Source organism: Equus przewalskii, chromosome 2 (genome assembly GCF_037783145.1).
Source record: "Equus przewalskii isolate Varuska chromosome 2, EquPr2, whole genome shotgun sequence".
Lineage (NCBI taxonomy): Eukaryota > Metazoa > Chordata > Mammalia > Perissodactyla > Equidae > Equus > Equus przewalskii.
The window spans coordinates 5,951,496-5,969,592 of record NC_091832.1 but is presented as its reverse complement, the minus strand read 5'-3'; the positions used below and the strand labels follow the sequence as shown (position 1 = coordinate 5,969,592).

Here is an 18,097-nt window from a genome sequence, read left to right as displayed (position 1 = left end):
GGGATTTGCCCAAGGTCACACAGGTGGTCAGCGGGGATGAGGGGACTACAGCCACCCCCTACACTCACTGGAGAGCCCCTGGAAGGATCCAGAGAGCCAAGATGAGGGGAAAGGTTAGGCAGTGGGGGCCATGCTGGGGTGCACACAGGGCCCAGCAATAAAGTCTGTGGAACCGATCTGTGAATGATGGAGGAATGGGACAAGTGTCCCACCAGAGGCCCAGGTACCTGCTTTTCAACCCCTGAGACTTTGCTAAGCCGCACCCCTGGTGCCCAGCCTCCGCCAGGCTCCAGGAAAGAGACAAAGGCAGTGGAAGGTGCACCTCGCTCCCCGGACTGCTACTGCCTCTCGGCTTTCCCCAGGGCGCCCAGCCAGCTCCAGCACGGGCAGGCGGGCACTCTGCAATTTATCATTAATGATTGCACTATTCATATTAATGGGGAGGGCACCTCTGACCAGAACCCAGTTTAAGAGGCAGCAGGAAGGAGGCCCAGCCCCTGGCCCAACACCGCAGGCCCCCAGCCATCGCCCTGCCCACATCTCAGGTTGCTCACAGGACGGGCGTGTTAAGGCCCTGGGGCTCCACCTGGAGCACAGCCACACCCTAGTCTCCATCCAGGGTGCAGGAGCGGCTCTGGGTCCCAGGCCCCCCACTCTCACCGGAGGGACCGCCTAGTTGGAGACTTGGTATCAAGGATCTGCCTGGGAGTCAGGGGTGGGAGGATAGGGGCAGGGGCAGTCTCCTCCAGAGTGTGACCCCTCCTCAGCCCTGCCAACCCCACATGCCCCAGCCCTGCCACAATGCCCTGCTCCAGGAGGCCTTCCTGGACCCCAGCCTACCCCCCACCCGACCCAAACAGCAGCCACATGGCCTTGACGAAGCCCCGCATTACTTTCTAGCTCATTCTGTCCTCTCTAAGATGGGAGATAAAAACACTACCTGTCTTACGGGGCTGAAGTGAGGACGAATGAGAAACTGCCCGGCACTGGGCGAGGGCTCAGTGAATGACAGCCACGATTGCCAACCACCAGAGATCCGTGGAGACCCAGCCCGTCGGGGGCCACTGTGGCGCTGGGTGGGCTTGGGGTGTCTCTGGTCTCTACACGGCTGCTCTAAGGCAGCAGGATCAGCCAAGGGGCTCTGCATGGCCCCTGCAGCAAGGCCTGGGACCCATGGGGCCTCTCTGGACAGAATCAGAAAGATCTTTGCTTCTAGAAATAGAAAGAACTGCCTTATAAAGAAGTGAGTTCTCCATCCCAGGAGGCATGCAAGCAGGGAATCCGTCCATTCATTCAACAAGCATTCACTGGGCCCCTCCTCTGTGCTGCGCCCTGTGTTGGGCACTGGGGGGTGGGGTGGGGGGCCTGAGACCCAATCCCACCTGGAGAAACCCACACTCTCAAAAGGCAAGAGACGCCGAGGGTGCCAAATCAACGCCGCCTGAGGCCTGCCCGCCCCGAGGAAAGTGTCAGACCCTGGAGAAAAGGCAGGAGGCCCCTTGCCACGAAGGGGGCTTGCGAAACACCCCGGCAGCTCAAGGAGGGGCTGCGCTCCGGCCCGGCAGACATGAGGTCAGGCCCCAGCCTGCTCCGAGCCCCCAGCGCCCCACGACCCCGAGGGTTCTCTTTGGCCTGGTGCACAATGACCATAGCTCAGCACCAGCCCCCAGAGCCCCTGCCCACCCGATACCCAGGGAGGGGTGGGGAGGAGGTGTCCTTGGAGGTAGGGCCCTGCTGCCAGCAGGGTGTGGAGGAGGGAGGGGTGGCTGTCTCTTCTTGGACAGGCGCAAGGGCACAGCCCGTCCCAGGCAGGTGGGGGGCTCACCCCTTGCCCACTTTCCTGCCCCACAGCGTCCACCACCACCCCCCCCCCAGCTATGGTTCCCGGGGAGCAGGCTCCAAGGAGGCCCATTAGCCAGACCACCAGCTGCTGCCCCCTCCCCATACAAACCCTGGCCGCAAAGCGCCCTCCCCCCAGCTCTGCCCGCCTGCGGTGACAGCCTCTTGGCACCGGCTCTCCCCTTCCCTCCATCTGTCAGGAATCGGTACAGACAGACTGTGAGAACCACAAGAGGAAGTCGGGACTCTGCTCGGACCCTCCCTCCCCACTGCCTCCCCAGACTCCCCCACCCCACATCCTCTCTCTCCCCCTCCTCTCGGTCTTCCCTCCCCTTCTGTCTGTCTCCATCTTTTCCTACTGATGAAGACATTGACAAATGGGAGTCGGGAGGGGAAGAGGCCCAGTCAGCCACCACCTCCACTGACTTGAAACCACCACACAGCACGGCCACCCATTTGTCTTCATCCCTTGCCTTCCCCGTCCTTAAGGAGCTGGAATCCTGTGGGATTGTTGCCTCAGTGTCCCCATCTCTACAACTGGTGCAGTAAATCCTGCCAGGTCCACCTCCCAAGGGATGCTAGGAGCCCAGAGGCAATACGTGGAAAGGGTTTTGTCAACTGCACAGGCTTGTGCAAGGCTAATGGTTGGTGTCCCCAGCTTCTTCCTGTTTAGTGTGGGAATAAAGGCCCAGCCTGCCCTCCTCTTGGGAGAAGTCAGGCCAGAATGCAGCATGAGCAGACAGAAAAATGCCTTGGAGGATATAAATGGCAGCAGGAAGGCAAGGCATGGCCATCAGGGTAATGCTCCTCACTGCATCAGTGTGAGGGGAGCTGGGGAAACCAAGGCCCAGAGAGTAGCCACCCAGCTGCATTAGAGGCTGGATCGGAGCAATGGCCAGGCCCCCCAGTCCCACGATGCCAGCACCACAACCAGGATGCTCAGCCCTGGCTCTTCCGGACCTTCCAAGAGGCTCTGTTCCTCCAGTGTTTTCTCCCAAAATGTTGGAAAGAAATCAGCTTTCCCTTTTTTTAAGTAAGCCCTGCCCAACCCAGCCCACAGCACAGCCCACAGCTGATGGGGAAGCCCCGCTGCAGACCGGGGGGCATCCAGGGTGTGGCCAGGGGGCGCGAGGCACAGGCGGACTGGTCAATGTCTCATTTGATGTAGGACTTTTAGTTTTAAAACTGAGACGGTTCCCAGCTAACCAGGCTGAGTTGGTCACCCTACATGGGGTAGACACTCGGCAACACCAAAGTGCTGGGCAAATGCAGGGGTGGGCGTTTTCACTGAAGAGAGCAAAACCCTGCTCACCCCCCCACCGTGTGAGCTTGGCCAAGGCCCCAGAGGCCCGAAGGAGAGGAAGTCCTGGTCTAGCGGCAGTTTCAGGGCCTGTGGGGCCATGTCTGACACCGGCCACAGCACAGATGTGCCCAAGGAAGAGGGGGAGGGGTCATGGGTCCTTCACAGCTGAGGAAACTTGAGGTTCAGAGAAGGGAAGCGATTGCCAAGGTCACACACTGAGTTAGGCACCCGACACTCAGACAGGGCCCGGCTTTTCCATCCCCAGAGCCTCCCAGGTCCTGGGGGGGCCCTGGCACAGAAGAGAACTTCAGTGAAGGCTGGAGCTCGGACTCAAAGCTCTGGTCCACACCAGGCGCTTCCCCGGGACTCACAGGAACCCCCGCGCCCAGCACACACCACCCAGAGTGGGAAGGGGACTGGGCATGTGCAAAGCCAGAGAGTGCACCCCTTCTTCCTCCCCCCACTCTGCACGCCCTGGCCAGGTCCCCCTGCCCCATCCCCCTGAGGCCTGTGGTCTGAGGTGAACTGCAGACTTTTAATCAGACCACCCGGGTGCAGAGCGGCAAGGCCACAGATGAAGGACACAGGGACAGGGGAGCCCAGAGGAGGCCCCGACCCATCTGGGGTGGAGGCTCCTGGAAATGGTGACTCTTGAGGTAAAGCAGGGTTGGACAAGCAGAGCAAGGGCCCTACAGGCAGAGGGACTCGCATGTGAGAGCATGATGCCCCTGTGACATTATTCCTCGCTTGGGGAATGGCTGGAGCATAGAGTCATGGGGTTTGGGGTACAAGTGGACGGTGAGGTCTGGGGCTGGAGAGATGCCAGGTGCGCATTAGGTCTTAAAGGGCCTTGAATATCAGGCAAACAGACTTGATCCTATGAGAGGCGGATGTCACAATAGGATGCTGAGCAAGGGCAGGACACAGCTCTACAGGTCTAAGAGCACTCAGCTGCATAACAGCGGACAGACAGAGGAAGAGAACGACATCAGGTCGGTGTGCCGCAGGTGTCCGGGGGGGCCACAGGAGGATGGGGAAAGGACCTGGCAGGTGACAGAGGAGGAATTGAAGGACTTGGCATCTTTAGAGGTGAGGGAGAGAGGGGCTGTGCTGACTCCAGGGTCCTGACCAAGGCCTGGGCAACACTCACGCTGGGCACTGGGCTCAGGGCAGAAGAGGTCCATCCACAGCCCCCCAGTGCTGTGTGCTGGGCCGCGGGGCCTCACAAGGCTGGCGCACTGCCAGCCTGCTGACCAAGAGACAAGCTGTCTGGAGAGATGCCACCTTTTCCTCCAGGCACGGCACAGCTGTCTTCACCCTCCACTCCCCTGGGAGGTGGGCTGCGGCTACAGGACGCAGCCAGCGTTTACAGGGCCCGAGCGTGCGCAGCCCACCAGGCCCTGAGCAGCAGGGGCCCGAGAGGGAGTGGGCCTTACCCGAGGCCACACAGCACGTCAGCTATCACAGGCCAGGAAGGGACACTGAGCAGGCCTGAGAAGGTGGGAGGCAATCTCTGTGAGCAGAGGCCCCAGAAACAGAGCTGGGACCTGAGGGGGGCAGGAAAGTCACAGGAGGCGGATCTGGGGTTGAAAGGAAGACAGATTTTCTAAGAGGAAGAGCTGTCCAGGGATAGAAGGAGCTATCCGGTCGGTTAGTGAGCTCTCTGTCCCTGGAGGCATTCAAGCCAAAGGTGGACACCCCCACTCCACCCCCTGCTGCTGAGGGAATTCCTGCATTGGGATGGGGGTGGGGAGGTTACTTTGGCCCAATAAGGATGCTGCTCCAGCCCCAAGAGCCACAGCTCACTCATTCATTCACTCAACACACATTCACCAAGGCCTGCTCTGCCAGGCCAGGGACAACAGGCACTGGGGGTGGGTGGGGCAGAACCAGAGAAGCCTCCTCTCTGAATCTTCCCCACCCCCATCCAGGGAACGTGAGGCTAGAGCTGGGCAGGGGACAGAGGGGCTGGGACCCGAAACGGTCTCCAGAGTGGGAGCATAGAGTCCTTTGTGGCACCTCAAGGCCAGTGACCAGAGGAGGATGGTGGCCACAGGCCCATTCCCATGGACTCCTGGATTGGCAGTCCTGAGAGGTTTCGGGCTGTCCGTCCTGCCATGTTCCGAGGGGCAGGTGTGTGGAGGCCGTGGGGGACACAGGAGCCCAGGGCCCTGCCTCTCTGAGTGGGGCAGTCACCAGAGGGCGTTCCGGGCGACAGAGAGCATCCTGGGTTCCGCACCCCCAACACGGCCAGTTTGCGGGTACCTGGGCTGGGCCCTGACAGGGACACAGAGTCAGACCAGGTGCGGGGGCGGGGACCTCACTGTCGGACCCCTCCTGAGCCACTCCAGCTGCCCCGGCTGCTGGCGGGTATTAAAGAGTCGGCGGGGTCAGACTCAGCAAAAAAAGAAACAAGCAGAAACGCCCGAGTGGATGGAGGTTCTGCTAATAGATAGTCGGGTCCGGCTCTGCACGTCCAGGTTGGGCCACGTTCCTGTGGGAGGCGCTGGCCTGCACTGCACAGCCCCGGCTCCCTGTTCTGGGCCCCCTGGGCCTCAGAGGAGAGGGTCAGCTCCTTGGACCCCCCACACCTTGGGCCTCGCTGTGGCAGACTTCAGCTCCTGTGAACACCCTGGCTCTCAGGGGAAAACAGAAGAAGCCCAGAGAATTAGGGCTGAGAGGGGCCTGGAGATGCCCCACTCCCAATGAGCAGAGACCCCAAGAAGGCAGGGACCTGCTGATGGCCACCGGGCCATGGAGTTTGCACCAACCCCAGCCCTCGCTCAGGGTGGGGTGGGCAGGGGCCCGACGGCAGGCTGCAGGCTGAGGCTTGGTGGGGAGAGGCTGCCGTGGCGGGGGGCAGGCTGGGAACAGAGACGGCTGGCACATCTCCAGCTACAAATAATTCCCCGCCACAAACAGCCCAGTGGGGGGCTTGGGCCTTGGCCTGGCTAGGCTGCCTTGGCGGGCGTGGGAGGAAGAGCGTCACCTTGGCCTCGCAGAATCTGGGTGTCCAGAACAGTCACCTCTCTCCTGGTACACATCCCTTCCTCAAGCACACACACCCCATGCACATGCACGTGTGCTTGTCACATGGCTGAGAGAGGGCTCTGAGGGTGAGGGGCAGCAGACGGCAGCTTGGGGTCCAGGAAGTGAAGGAGGGACCGGGGAGGAACGCTGGCCTGAACGTCCCTGGATTCAGGCCACCGGGAAAGCCCACCCTTGGCCTCCAGCTATCCACTCGAGCAGCTTCACCTGGGCCCGATGGGGCCTTCCAGCCTGTCATCAGCTGCCAATCCGGATACCCAACCATGCCAGGCCCGGCTGCTTAACCAGCTCCCCCAGGCCACCTGGGAAGCAGTCACCCCGGGGCCCCCCAGCAGATGGGAGAGGGATAAGATGCCTCCCACATCCCCCCCAGCCCGAGAGCCGCCACTCTCCCAGGCAGCCTCGAAGCTCCCGACTGGCCAGCTGACCACATCCCTCCTGCGGCCATCTCAGCAGTGCCCTCCTGCGTCCTTGGTGGAGGAGGAAAGCTGCTGACGGTCCCTTCTACTTGGTGTCCCCGTGCAGGGCCATGGGCTCGGGAAGGGGAAGGCGGATGCCCACTGTCAGGGCTGGGTTCTGGGCAGAGCACTCTGCACCCACCTGCGCCTCTGAGAGCTGGGCTCATTAGCCTGCTTCACAGACCAAGGGTCCAAAGTTCAGAATGGAAGGCCCACACCAGGGACCCCAGCCAGTGGGTGGTGGGGCTGGTGCGCCTAACACCATTTTTCTCCATCACTCACGCATCCACCCCAATCATGGCACAGGAAGAAGGCAGAAGGGAAAGTGGCCCAAGGAACCTGGGCCTCAGGGCTGAGTTCTGGAAGCAGAACCCAAAAAGTCCAGCTACCCTCCATCTGCCTGCCCAGAATCCACCTACCAAGCCAGCGACACTCCTACCAACCCTCACCAGGCAGCAAGGAGCTCGAGGGCCAAAGGTCTCCACCCCCAGGCCAGGACTGGCCCTGAGCCCAGCTCCAGGGACAAGGAATCTGCTCAGGGTGCTGGATGCAGGGCAGGTGGAGCAAGGACCAATGGGTAAAGGGGAAACGAAGGACAGAGAGGGATGCACGTCCGCCGAGAGGAGACCGTCACTAAATTTCGGAGGATTCACGCGAGGGATAGCATCCGGCCCTTGAAACAGTGACGTGAATCTGCTGTTATCAACATGGAAGCGCGTATGATGTCGGAAGACAACAACTGTCATAGCACATCCTCGTTTTTGTTAAAAAAAAAATACTTGCATTCATGCACACCAGCTCACATGTGGAGAAGAACCTGTGGGAGGTGCTGCTGACACGGGGAAATCACCCAGGTGACAGTCACCTTCCTCTTTTCACTTTTCCATACTGTCTGTGCTTCTTTTATTACAAGTATGAAATTACTTTTATATAATCAGAAGAAGTTACTGCCATTGGAAAAATAAATGAAGAAAATCAACCGAAGCGAGTGTCAGCTCAGCACTCCCCTAGCTGTGCGGCCCGGCTGAGCCCCTGTCCTCCCCGAGCCTCCAGGTCCTCACCAGGAAAATGGAGATGACAACTAACTCGGGGGCCACCTCCTCCCAGGACGGCTGCGACGCACAAATGCTGTGGTTCTAATTGGCTGAGGGGCTGGGACCCGAAACGGTCTCCAGAGTGGGAGCATAGAGTCCTTTGTGGCACCTCAAGGCCAGTGACCAGAGGAGGATGGTGGCCACAGGCCCATTCCCATGGACTCCTGGATTGGCAGTCCTGAGAGGTTTCGGGCTGTCCGTCCTGCCATGTTCCGAGGGGCAGGTGTGTGGAGGCCGTGGGGGACACAGGAGCCCAGGGCCCTGCCTCTCTGAGTGGGGCAGTCACCAGAGGGCGTTCCGGGCGACAGAGAGCATCCTGGGTTCCGCACCCCCAACACGGCCAGTTTGCGGGTACCTGGGCTGGGCCCTGACAGGGACACAGAGTCAGACCAGGTGCGGGGGCGGGGACCTCACTGTCGGACCCCTCCTGAGCCACTCCAGCTTCGGGGCTCTTCCCTGGGCCTGCGACAGACCACAGCTGGTGAGAGGAGCCAGGGTGGGCATGGCTGTCAATTAAAACTGCTGCCTGAGGGCCCACGTCCTGCCTGAGGGCACCCAAGGGCCAGGACTGCTCAGGAGGGAGAGGGACACCCTGGGCAGGGGCTGGCAGAGAGGGACGCCTGGGTGCCCGGAAGGGAAGGCAGGCGGCAGGCACACTGTGGTTATGGCTGGGACCTGTGAAGGCCTGTCTCCCTCTCGCTGCAGCCAGCCAGGCGTGGCCCCCTCCTGCCACTGCCCATGGCCGCCGGGGATCAACTTCCCTGGGCTCTTCCTCAGCGAGGTGCGGTGACAGTGGGGCGGGGCATGGCCGGGGTCCTGCAGGAGCAGCCCCCAGCAGGGCCTCGCCTGTGGCTTCTTCTGCCAATCGATACTGTTATTTCAGTGAGCTCCCAGCAGTCTGGGCAGGCAGGGCCAGGCCACGGCAGTGGTGGCCCGATGGCCCTGTGGGAGCCCAGAGCCCTTTCCGTGCAGGTTGACTTGCTGCAGTCCCAACCCCGCAGGAGACGGCAGACGGTGACGGTGGCGGTGGGTGGGAGGGCACTGTTCCCACTGGAGTCCCGCTGGAACGGAGGACACCCCAGCTCTGAGAATGGGTCCCCATTGGCACCTGGAGTGGATCTCCGGCTGCCAGGGCCCTGGTTTCACCGTCTGAAGCCTCGGCTGCAAACGCTCCTGTTGCAGGGCAAGCACCAAGAAGCCCAGGCCTGCGGCCAGCCGCTGCCTCACGGGTGCTTTCTGGGCTTCAGGTGACCCAGCTCACAAGAGGGGCCTGGTTACGGTCCCTAAAGGACGCCCAGCTCCCCTCTCCAGAGTCAAGGGCCCGTCAGGGCCTTCTCAGAAGCTCCTGAGGCCCCCATAGCTGACCAATATCTTACCGTCCAAAGTGTGACATTTCCTGAGTCCCATTCATCATTCACATGCCACCCTCAAATGATGCCTCTGTGCCCGGCCTTGTGGTCCTGTGGTCCCCCACCTCAAACTGCTCACAGACTCTCCCAAGCAACCCAGAGCTCCTACGATGGGCTGTGACATGGGTGCACAAGGCCGTGGGCATACAGACATGGGAGCAGTTACATCACACCAGGAAGATGGGGAGGACTTCATGGAGTGGCAACGAGCTGGGTTTTGAAGGATGAGTAGGAATCAGGGAAGGACAATCCAAGCAGAGGGGAAAGTATGTAGAGTCAGGGAATTCCATGGGGGTTCAGAGAAATGAAGACCACACTTGGGATGCTCTTGATGACTTGGGCTCTTGGAATTTTCCGGAGGAAGGATGGTAAAGGGGGAATGACACTTCCAGAGTGACTGGGGCCGACACTTCTTGAGGTCACCTGCATCAGCAACATGTTGCTAGGTCCTCAGTTTCCCTAATCTGTACAGTGGGAAGAATAATCACCACCTCACAGGCAATGGCCAAGGGAGGCCTTCGGAAATTCTGGAGGGTCACGACCATGGGAGGCTGGACAAGCGGGCCTTAGGTCGGGGCTATGGGGTCTCCAGAGAAGAGGTCCTCTCCCAGCCACAGCCCCCAGGCCAGGGAGGCACTGCCGGACATTGCGGCCACTCACCCGCTTCCTCCACACCCTCAGGGCCCCAGCCCCCACCCCCGCAGGGTGGACAGAGAGAGCTCGGCGAGCAGGAGCCTGAGGAAGACTCCGACCCAGCAGACGGACCTGGTCAGACAGATCCTGTCTCCACCACTTGAGAGTCATGACACTGGCTTAAGAGTCACTTCTCCCCTTTGAGCCTCAGTTGCATCTGTTATTAGTAATTCCCTTGAGGGAATTATTTATTTCGGAACCCCTAGGGCCCAGCACAAAGCTGGCAAGTGGACAACGTGGAGAAGAAGGATCTGAAATGAGGGAAGAACAAGGACACGTCGTGGGAGCTCAGGGACTGGGAGGCTGGAGGACAAGGGTCAGGGAAGGCCACCTGGGGGGGTGGCATCTCCACCAGGCCTTCAAAGACTGGGTGCTCTGCATGTGCAGCGTCTGCAGGGCTGGTGTTGGCGGTGCTGTTAGAACTGGGGCCCCGGGCCTGGTTCCACAGCCCCAGAACACAGCCCCGCACCCTCCCACAGGCCCTGGCCTGGCTTCCTGGGGGCAGCGCAGGCCTGGCGTCTGACCACGAACCCTGAGGCCAGGAAAGCTTCCACTTGGCCACATCCCTTTGGAGAGGGGACACACGCAGCCCACTCCGTCAGCCCTCGGGGCTTCTTCTCGCCCTCTCCTGGGGGGCTTCTCTCTAGCTTCACTTGCTGCAGCTACTTCCCCAAGGAGGGGAAACTGTCAAGTCAGCTGCCTGCAGACGGCTGGGGGGGACAAGCCGGCCAGCCCTGAGCCTGCTTCACCGGGGCCCCCAGCAGGCCTGGGAAAGCCAAGGGGCCCCAGAGGGGAACTCGGTCCCAGGGGGTCAGGTGGGAAGGCCCACGGGAGAGCCTTCAGCACACAGTCCCAAGGCCTGCGGGGGCCAGCCCTGGAGGCACAGCCCTGGGCCTAGAGAAGAGGGGAGCTTGGGGCCTGCTGGGCAGAGCCCTGGGGGCTGTGGGGCTTGCCCCCCTTTCCAGGAACAGCCAGGAGGAAGGGAGCGCAAGGCCAGACAGGACGACTAGCCTTGGGACATGCCCATGGCCCAAGGGAGGCTCTCCTCTGCCGCTCCCAGGGCCCCAGGCCACTCACTCACTGAGAACAACCAGGCCTGCTTGCCTCCTGCCTTCCCTCGGCCCCTCCCTGGGCAACTTTCTCCACTTCCAGGTCCATCTCAGGGCTGATGGCATCGGGCCACCTGCACTGTGGCTGAAGCCAACCCCCGCTGCAGGAGCCTTCAGACATCTGGCTAACAAATGGAGGCGGGGGAAGCAGGGGTCTGGGTAGGCAGGGACCTAGAACCTCAGCGAAACTCCACCCTCCAACAACGGTCAGACCCAGCGCCATTCACTGATCACTCACTGTGCACCAGGCACATCATCTCGTTTAATCCTCACATCTCCACGTGGGAGACGCTGTTGTCACTCCCAAGGCCATTCAGCCAGGGTGACTGCTCTGATAGAAAACCAGGTGTGTCTGATTCAGGACTCCACTGAGTTGTGATTTCAACACAGGTCCCTAAGTCCACTCTCCCAACTCCTGTATCTCAGCCTTAGAGAGACAGGGTAGCCGTGAGGGCTTCCTGGAGGAGGTGACACCTGAGCTGAATCTTCTAAGATAACAAAAAGAAGGTAGCCCGGTGAGGGAGCTGAAAGAGTATTCCAGGCAGACAGAATGGCATGTGCAAAGGCCTGGAGGTCAGAAGCAGTAGGAGGGCCAGAGTGTGACAGAAGCTACAGTTTGGTGTCGCAGGCTCATAGGAAGAGGTGGGAAGAGGCAGGAGAGGAGTAGGCAACAGGAGCTGGTTACAGAGGTCCAAATGCAGAGGAATCTAAGCTGACTCTATCCTATGGGTATGTGGGAACCTCAGGAAGACAGAATGGTGGGGTCGCCTGGTAGAAGGAGGACCTGAGGTTCAGAGAGGAGAACTATCTGTCTGATGACTCCATCCACAAAAGGAGACCCAGCTGGGCCTGGTGTCCGGAGTGCGAGGACGGGGCCGAGGCCAAAAGCAGGTTGCAGCCCCGGCTGGGAGCTGTGGCGGAGCTCTAATTACACGGCTGCTTCCAGCAGGCCTCAGCTCCTGCAGCTGGGCGCCGCCCAGCAAGGAACGCTCGGCCACGGGAGACCTGGCTGCGGCCGCTCTTTATTAGAGCTGGGGCGGAGGGCTGAGGGGCTGGGGGAACAGGACAGCCCAAAGAAGCCTGAACAAGGGAGAGGAAGCTGAGCCCAGAACCGCTCCCTCGTCTACCCACAAAGAGAAGTAGAGTTCTCCCAGAGTCTGGGGGGTTGGGGGCCTGATGTCATCTCAAGATGGGGAAACAGAGGCCTGGGAGGACTCGCCCAAGGTCACCAGCTAGGGCTTGAGACAGCACAGGCTCCAGAGTTGGGCACCTGCATTCACACCCCAGCGATTTCACTTAAAAATCATACACCTTTAAGCCCGTTACTTCGCCCCTCTGTGTCTTTGTAAAATGGGGTGAATGCGGATGCTTCCCAGAGCTGCCCCACTGTCCAGAATGGAAGCAGGCGACCCGTGGAGACTCGGCACAGGGCCTGGTCCTCAGCAAGTGCTCGCTGTTGCTGCTGTTACTCTGGGAGCAGAGGGGTGGCCCGTCTCCGGCCCCAGACACTAAGGAGCAACAGGAAACTGAGGCCAAGGGGCCAGCTGGCCTACGTGACCCAGGTCCACGCCACCTCCCCTGGCTGGGCCGCCCCTGGGCTTCCTTGGGCCTGGCCCTCTGGCTTCCAGCCCCTTCCTCCACTTTGAAGGCCCTTTGAGCAGGGAACTGAAGCCCCAGGAGCTTTTCCTGCCCCATCCTGCCGGCTCTATTCGTGTCTCCAAAGGGCCAAGTGCCACTTGCTGTGGATGAGGAGCAGGACTTAGAAGGCCTTAGCTGGAGTTCCGGCTCCAACCCTGAGAAGCTGTGGGACTTTGGGGGACTCATTTCACCTCTCTGAACCCCAGTTTCCTCCTCCATGATATGGGGACTGTATCACCTATGTTCAAATGGTAAGCCCCGAGGGAACGGGATTTCTTTCAAGGCCTGGCTTAGCTGTCTCCTCCTCCAGGAAGCCTCCCTTGGCTTCCTCAACATACAAGTTCCCTCCGTCAGCTCTCGATAACCACCAGCCGCATTCTGGCCCCACTGGGAGCTTGAACTCATTTGCCTCACACAGACTTCACTTACAAATTGCAATCCCCACTTTGCAGGCCCAGAGAGGCACAGAGGTGAGCGGCTCAGCCCTTCACCGGGTGGAAGGGTTGGAGTGCTGAAGGAGGGGGTCGGATATAAGGCACAGAGGAGCCAAAGCCCGGGGGAGGACAGTTGGAAGAACACAGTTTGAGCAGGTGGCCAGAATAGGGGGGACTCCCCAGAGGGGGACGGAAGGGGTGAGGAAAGACCACTTTCAAACACCTGGCCCGACACAGCCACCCGAAGCCCCCGCCCCCTTTCTTGAGGTTTCTCTTTGTGGCTCCCAGGGGTCCCTTTCGAAAGACCTCGGAGAGGTGAATGCTTACCCCTCCCCTTCTCCTGGCCAGCCCTGTGGGAAGACTTCCTACACGTGTAACCTGCGCCAGAGGAACAGCACCTGTCGCCACCCCCGCCCAGCCCAGGCAGATGAGGAAACAGGCTCAGGAAAGTGGGGCCGTGGAGGACAACACTGGGTACCAACAGCCAAGCCCCCTCCCTCCACGTCCTCCAGCTCATCTGCTTTTGTTCACTAACTCTCCGCCTATGATTCTGCCCGTCCATCTCAGCCCCAAAGCAGGAGCCCAGATGGACCATCAGAGCCCCCCTGGACCCCTCTAGGGCCACCCAGCCACCCACCACTTCTCTTCTCCATCTTGCCCAGAACCTCGCATGGAGATGAAAAGCGACAGGCCCCACATTCAGAGTCTGGCTTTCCAGCCCCTGGATCACCCTCCTGGGTCCTTCTGCGCCACACTCCCCACCGCAGCAGACGGTGCTCCTGAGCTAGGAGGCAGGCGGACATCCTGACCAAGTTCTGTCACTCAGCTGTGTGACCCTGGGCAAATCACTCAACTTCTCTGAGCCAGCATCCTTATCTACAAATGGGACGACAGGATGAACTTCTGCCCCTCACAGCCACCCTCACGAGACCGTTATATAGATTCAGGGAGATAAGGTAAAACTAGCCCAGAGATGCAGTTTCTACTTCCCTGCCTCATCCTTGGCACTCACGCTGTGAGGGGACCACAAAGAGCAGCTCCCAGTGATGAGAGCCACTTTAACACTCTACCGTGGCACAGCCATGTTCCTAACCTCAGCAGCTCTGGGGAATGGCCGGGCTCGCGATTAGGCTAAGAACTCTGGAGTGAGATGCTGGAATTCAAGCTCCTACTTAGCAGCTGATAGCCGTGGCACTTGACCTCTCCCAGTCTTTTTGTTTAGTCTGTAAAGCAGGACTGTTCTGAAGACTAAGGATTTATATAAGATAAGCCCTTCCCACAGGGCCTGGCACACGGCTGCCAGTCAGCACGTTACTCATTACTCCCAATTATGCCACTAGACCTGGTCCTCAGAACCAGGGCAGGAATCATTAGCCCAGTGGTCAGGTGAGGAAACTGAGGCGGGAGGCAAGGATGTGCCCAAGTCACAGTCGACCTGGGTTGGGTCTGAGAAATGAACCTGGCGGCTGACTGGCAAACGCCAGAAAAAAACCCTGGAGGACTGAACAGACAAGGCCTGACCAGGTGTCCCTCTACCCCCGTCCTGAGTGGAGTTGTGGGTCTGCCCACCTGGGGCCCTCCTCCGTCAGACGCTCTGCTCCCGGGCCTAAGGGGTGGCCTGTTCCCCAAAGCGCGCCAGTGCCCGGCACACAGCGGGCGCTCAGGGACGAGGAATGAATGACCGAGGGATGGATGACCGCCGGGGTCCTGTTTTTCTGTTCCTGGAACGACACTCCTTCCACGGCCCAACTGCCCGCTAACTGCATCCTGTCCCAGACATCCAAAACCGCGTGCACCCCAAGAAAGAACTTCCAAAGCAGTCACCCCCGCGTGCAGAAACACCACACTTGGCAAGGGCGGCCAGCTCCCCCGCACATGGCCGGGGGTTCACGCGCGGCCTCGGGATCCCACGCCCCCTTCCAGGAAACAAACTCTTCCTCCTGGCCCCCTCCTTCCTGGTCTGCCCCATGACTCATGCCAGAGCCGGGCGGGCAGGAGAGCGCGGTTAACCAGGGTGGCACGGAGACGCCTTCACCGTGACTAGGCAGAACAGCAGCGGCCCCGCCTGCACCTACTTCCCGGGGGACGCGCGCGGGGGCGGGGCCGGGGCGGGGCCGGGGCAGGGCCCCCGCGCCCCGGGCGCCGGAAAACTGCACACACACCCGCTCCGCCATTGGCCGCTCCGGCCACGGGGACCTGTGGGGTGGTCCTCGCCCAGCCAATCAGGGGCCCCGGGGAGCCCATTCATTCACAAACCCCAGCAGGAAAAGAAGCGCGGCGAGGCCCGGCGCTGCGTGGAACTTTGAAGCCCGCGCGCGGTGCGCGGGGCCGAGGCAGGAGTCCGGAAGGGCTCGAGCGCAGAAAGCGACGCGCGTGCGGGGACCGTCGCGTCCCCGCCCACAGCTCTGGCCCAGCGAGCCAGGCGAGGCGCGCCCTTCTCCCGGGCCGCGCCGCCCCGGGCTCCGCCTCCGGCCCATTAGGACGCGCCGGCCGCAGCTCCAGGCGTGTCGCTGAGAGCCATTCAGCCCCGAGGGAAGCGGCGCCCAGTTAGCTTCCTGGCTGCGGGCTCCGGCGATGAGGTCCACGCAGGTGGCCAGGCGGCGGCGGCGGCGGCGGCCACGTGCGCGCTCAGCATGGCGCCCCCCACCGTTCCATCTCCCCCCGCCGGCCACTCACGGCAGTCGTCCTCGTCGCTGTTGTCCGAGCAGTCGTCATCCTCGTCGCATCTCCACACGGAGGGGATACAGCGTTCGTTCCGGCACCGGAACTGGTTCTCTTCGCACTCCTTGACCGACCCTGCGCGGGGGAGAGGGGGCGTGAGCCGGATCCGCACCGGCCATGCAGTCCTGGCCGCGGGGAGGGGTCTACTGGGGTGAAGGAAAGGGGGCGATGCTGGAGCCAACGGCCACGGGGCCCTCGGGCACCCTCGATCCGGAAGGAGGGCAGGATGGTAGGGGTTCCTGTGATGGCGGGCTGCTCCGTGGCACGAGGCTAGGCATACACAGTGGGTGTCACACGATTTAGGTATACCTCCCATTCAGACACGCACACCCGCACACTCGGCGCACAGTCAGAGATCCACGCAGACACAACCCACAGGGAGCACCCGAAACGCCGGGACACACGCAGTGGGCGCTGCGGGCACATCCCCCTCGCATGCATCCCCTCTTTCAAGGCGACGCGCAGAGTTCCCCGGAAACGTATTGTCAGGCAGGGAAGTCGCCAAGGCTCCGCTCACGGCCGCCGCAGAGCGCGCGCGTCCAATAAACCCCAACGGCGAGAATCACACAGCCCACCCGAAACCGTCAATGACCATCCCCCGCAAAGTTCCCGGCAGGCCAGGCCCCCACTGCGCCCATCCCCCAAGAGCAGGTGCCCGAGGGCAGAGCCCACGCCACAGGGAGCCGGGGGGCGGGGGGTCGAGGGCAAATGAAGGGATAGCGGGGTCTCGAGGAGCCTACCCCACCTGGGCGCCTCGGCCAGGCCCGGACTCGGGGGCCTCGCCGCCCCCCGCCCCCCGGTGGAAAGCGCCGGGCCGCGCTTTGTCGGCGACTGTGGCGGCGCAGAGCCGGGCCAGGGACCGGCCGCACGCACCTTGGCCGCCGCGCAGAGGATCCGCCGCCGCCGCGAGATGCTGGAGCCGCAGCAGCAGCAGCAGCAGCAGCAGCAGCAGCAGCGCCAGCGGCCGGAGCGCGCCCCGCTCGGGGCGGCCCATGGCGGCCCCGGGCTCCGGCCGCCGCGCCCCACGCACCCGGTGCCGCCGCCGCCGCCGCGCCTCAGCCCGCCGAGTCCTTGCCGCGGCGCCGGGGCTGCCGCTGCCCCCGCCGCCGCCGCCGCCGCTGCCGCCCGCCCCGGCTCCTCGGCTGCATTTCAAGCAGGTTCGGTGACGCTCGGCGGCGGGGCGGGCTCAGGCTGGGCGCGCGGCCCCGGCCCTGAGCGGCCGCCGCCGGCGCGCGCGCCGCCCCCCGCTGCCGCCTCCGCCCAGCGCTCCTCCCGCCGCCGCCTCCTGCTCTACCTCCCTTGCGTCCTTGGTCCCCTCCTTCCCTAGCCGGCGCTCGGTGACCCTGCTCTGGGCCTGCCCGCGTGCTGGGCGCTGCAGACTCTGGGATGAGCCGGGCGAGGCCCCTGCCCCCAAAGGTAGCCCACCGTCCGGGGGAAGCAGCACAGGCTGCCTGGAGGAGGTGACAGGCTGAGGGATGCCTACGAGTGAACCTGGGCGGAGGGGAGAGAACGTGCTCGGGTGCACAGGCCTCTGCAGTGTGCACATGGAGCAGGAGGGGTGGTAGATAGGGGTTGGGGTACCAGGATGTGTGTGATCAGGGAGAAACTGGGGGAAGGGGACTGGACCTCTGCACCCCTCACCAGCTCCCACCCAGCTATTGCACATCCGTGTAGCTAGTTAATGTGCCCGTGTGTATCTGTGCATGTTACACGCTCACGTGACCACAGCCAAGGATGCGAGGCAGGTGGCTTGGGCCTGGCCCACAGGCTTTATTCACTCCTCCTTATTCCGTACTCTCCATGGCGCCAGGGAGACGGGCAGACAATCAAGGGGACCGGCAGGGACAACACATTAGTTCTTGCTGTGATGGAGAGAGCAGGACTGTGGGGCCCCACAGAAGGGACATGTCATCCCTGCTAGTAGGGGACACACACCCAGGGCCTCTGTCCATCCCTGCTGGCCTCTGCGTGAATGAGAAGGCCCCTCCTCTGGAAGGTCACAGAGCTGCCTTACTCGTGCCAGACTTCAGGGTTTGGAGAGAAGACCTGGGACTGGGTTTTAGCTGCCTGCTGGTAAGCCAGGCCCAACCCACACAACCTTCTTTGGACAATGAGGTTTGGGGGCATCGGCCGCTAAAAGAGACAGGCTTACAGGTGCCTAGGTCCGCTGTAGGTCTGCCCTCCCATCCCCTCTTGCCCCCTCACCTCCATGGCAGAGGGGTAGGAAAAGGGGCTTCAGGAGCTGTTAGCCCCAGGCCTGGAAGCCACTCTGCCGAGTCGGCAGCCTCCTGAGCCCTACTACTTCCCACAAAGGGCAGCCCCCTTGGCAATGGCTGTGGCTGCCCCACAGG

General features: G+C 62.0%; 1 protein-coding gene across 14 annotated transcripts in view; it reads right to left on the bottom strand.

The window, feature by feature from the left end:
• LRP8 (LDL receptor related protein 8) overlaps positions 1–16,878 on the bottom strand; it is an 80,781-nt gene extending 63,903 nt beyond the window's left edge. For 6 of the 14 annotated variants that reach the window (XM_070609569.1, XM_070609571.1, XM_070609572.1 and 3 more), the window contains exons 1-2: positions 16,620–16,875; positions 15,702–15,821 (exon numbers count right to left, since the gene is read on the bottom strand). In XM_070609569.1, the coding sequence (XP_070465670.1) occupies positions 15,702–15,821; positions 16,620–16,740 (241 nt within the window). In that variant the 5' untranslated portion in view covers positions 16,741–16,875. Of the gene's footprint in view, positions 1–15,701; positions 15,822–16,619 lie in introns of all 14 variants that reach the window. The other 8 variants (XM_070609565.1, XM_070609575.1, XM_070609576.1 and 5 more) reach the window with 4 other exon arrangements.
• Positions 16,879–18,097: the final 1,219 nt, after the last annotated feature.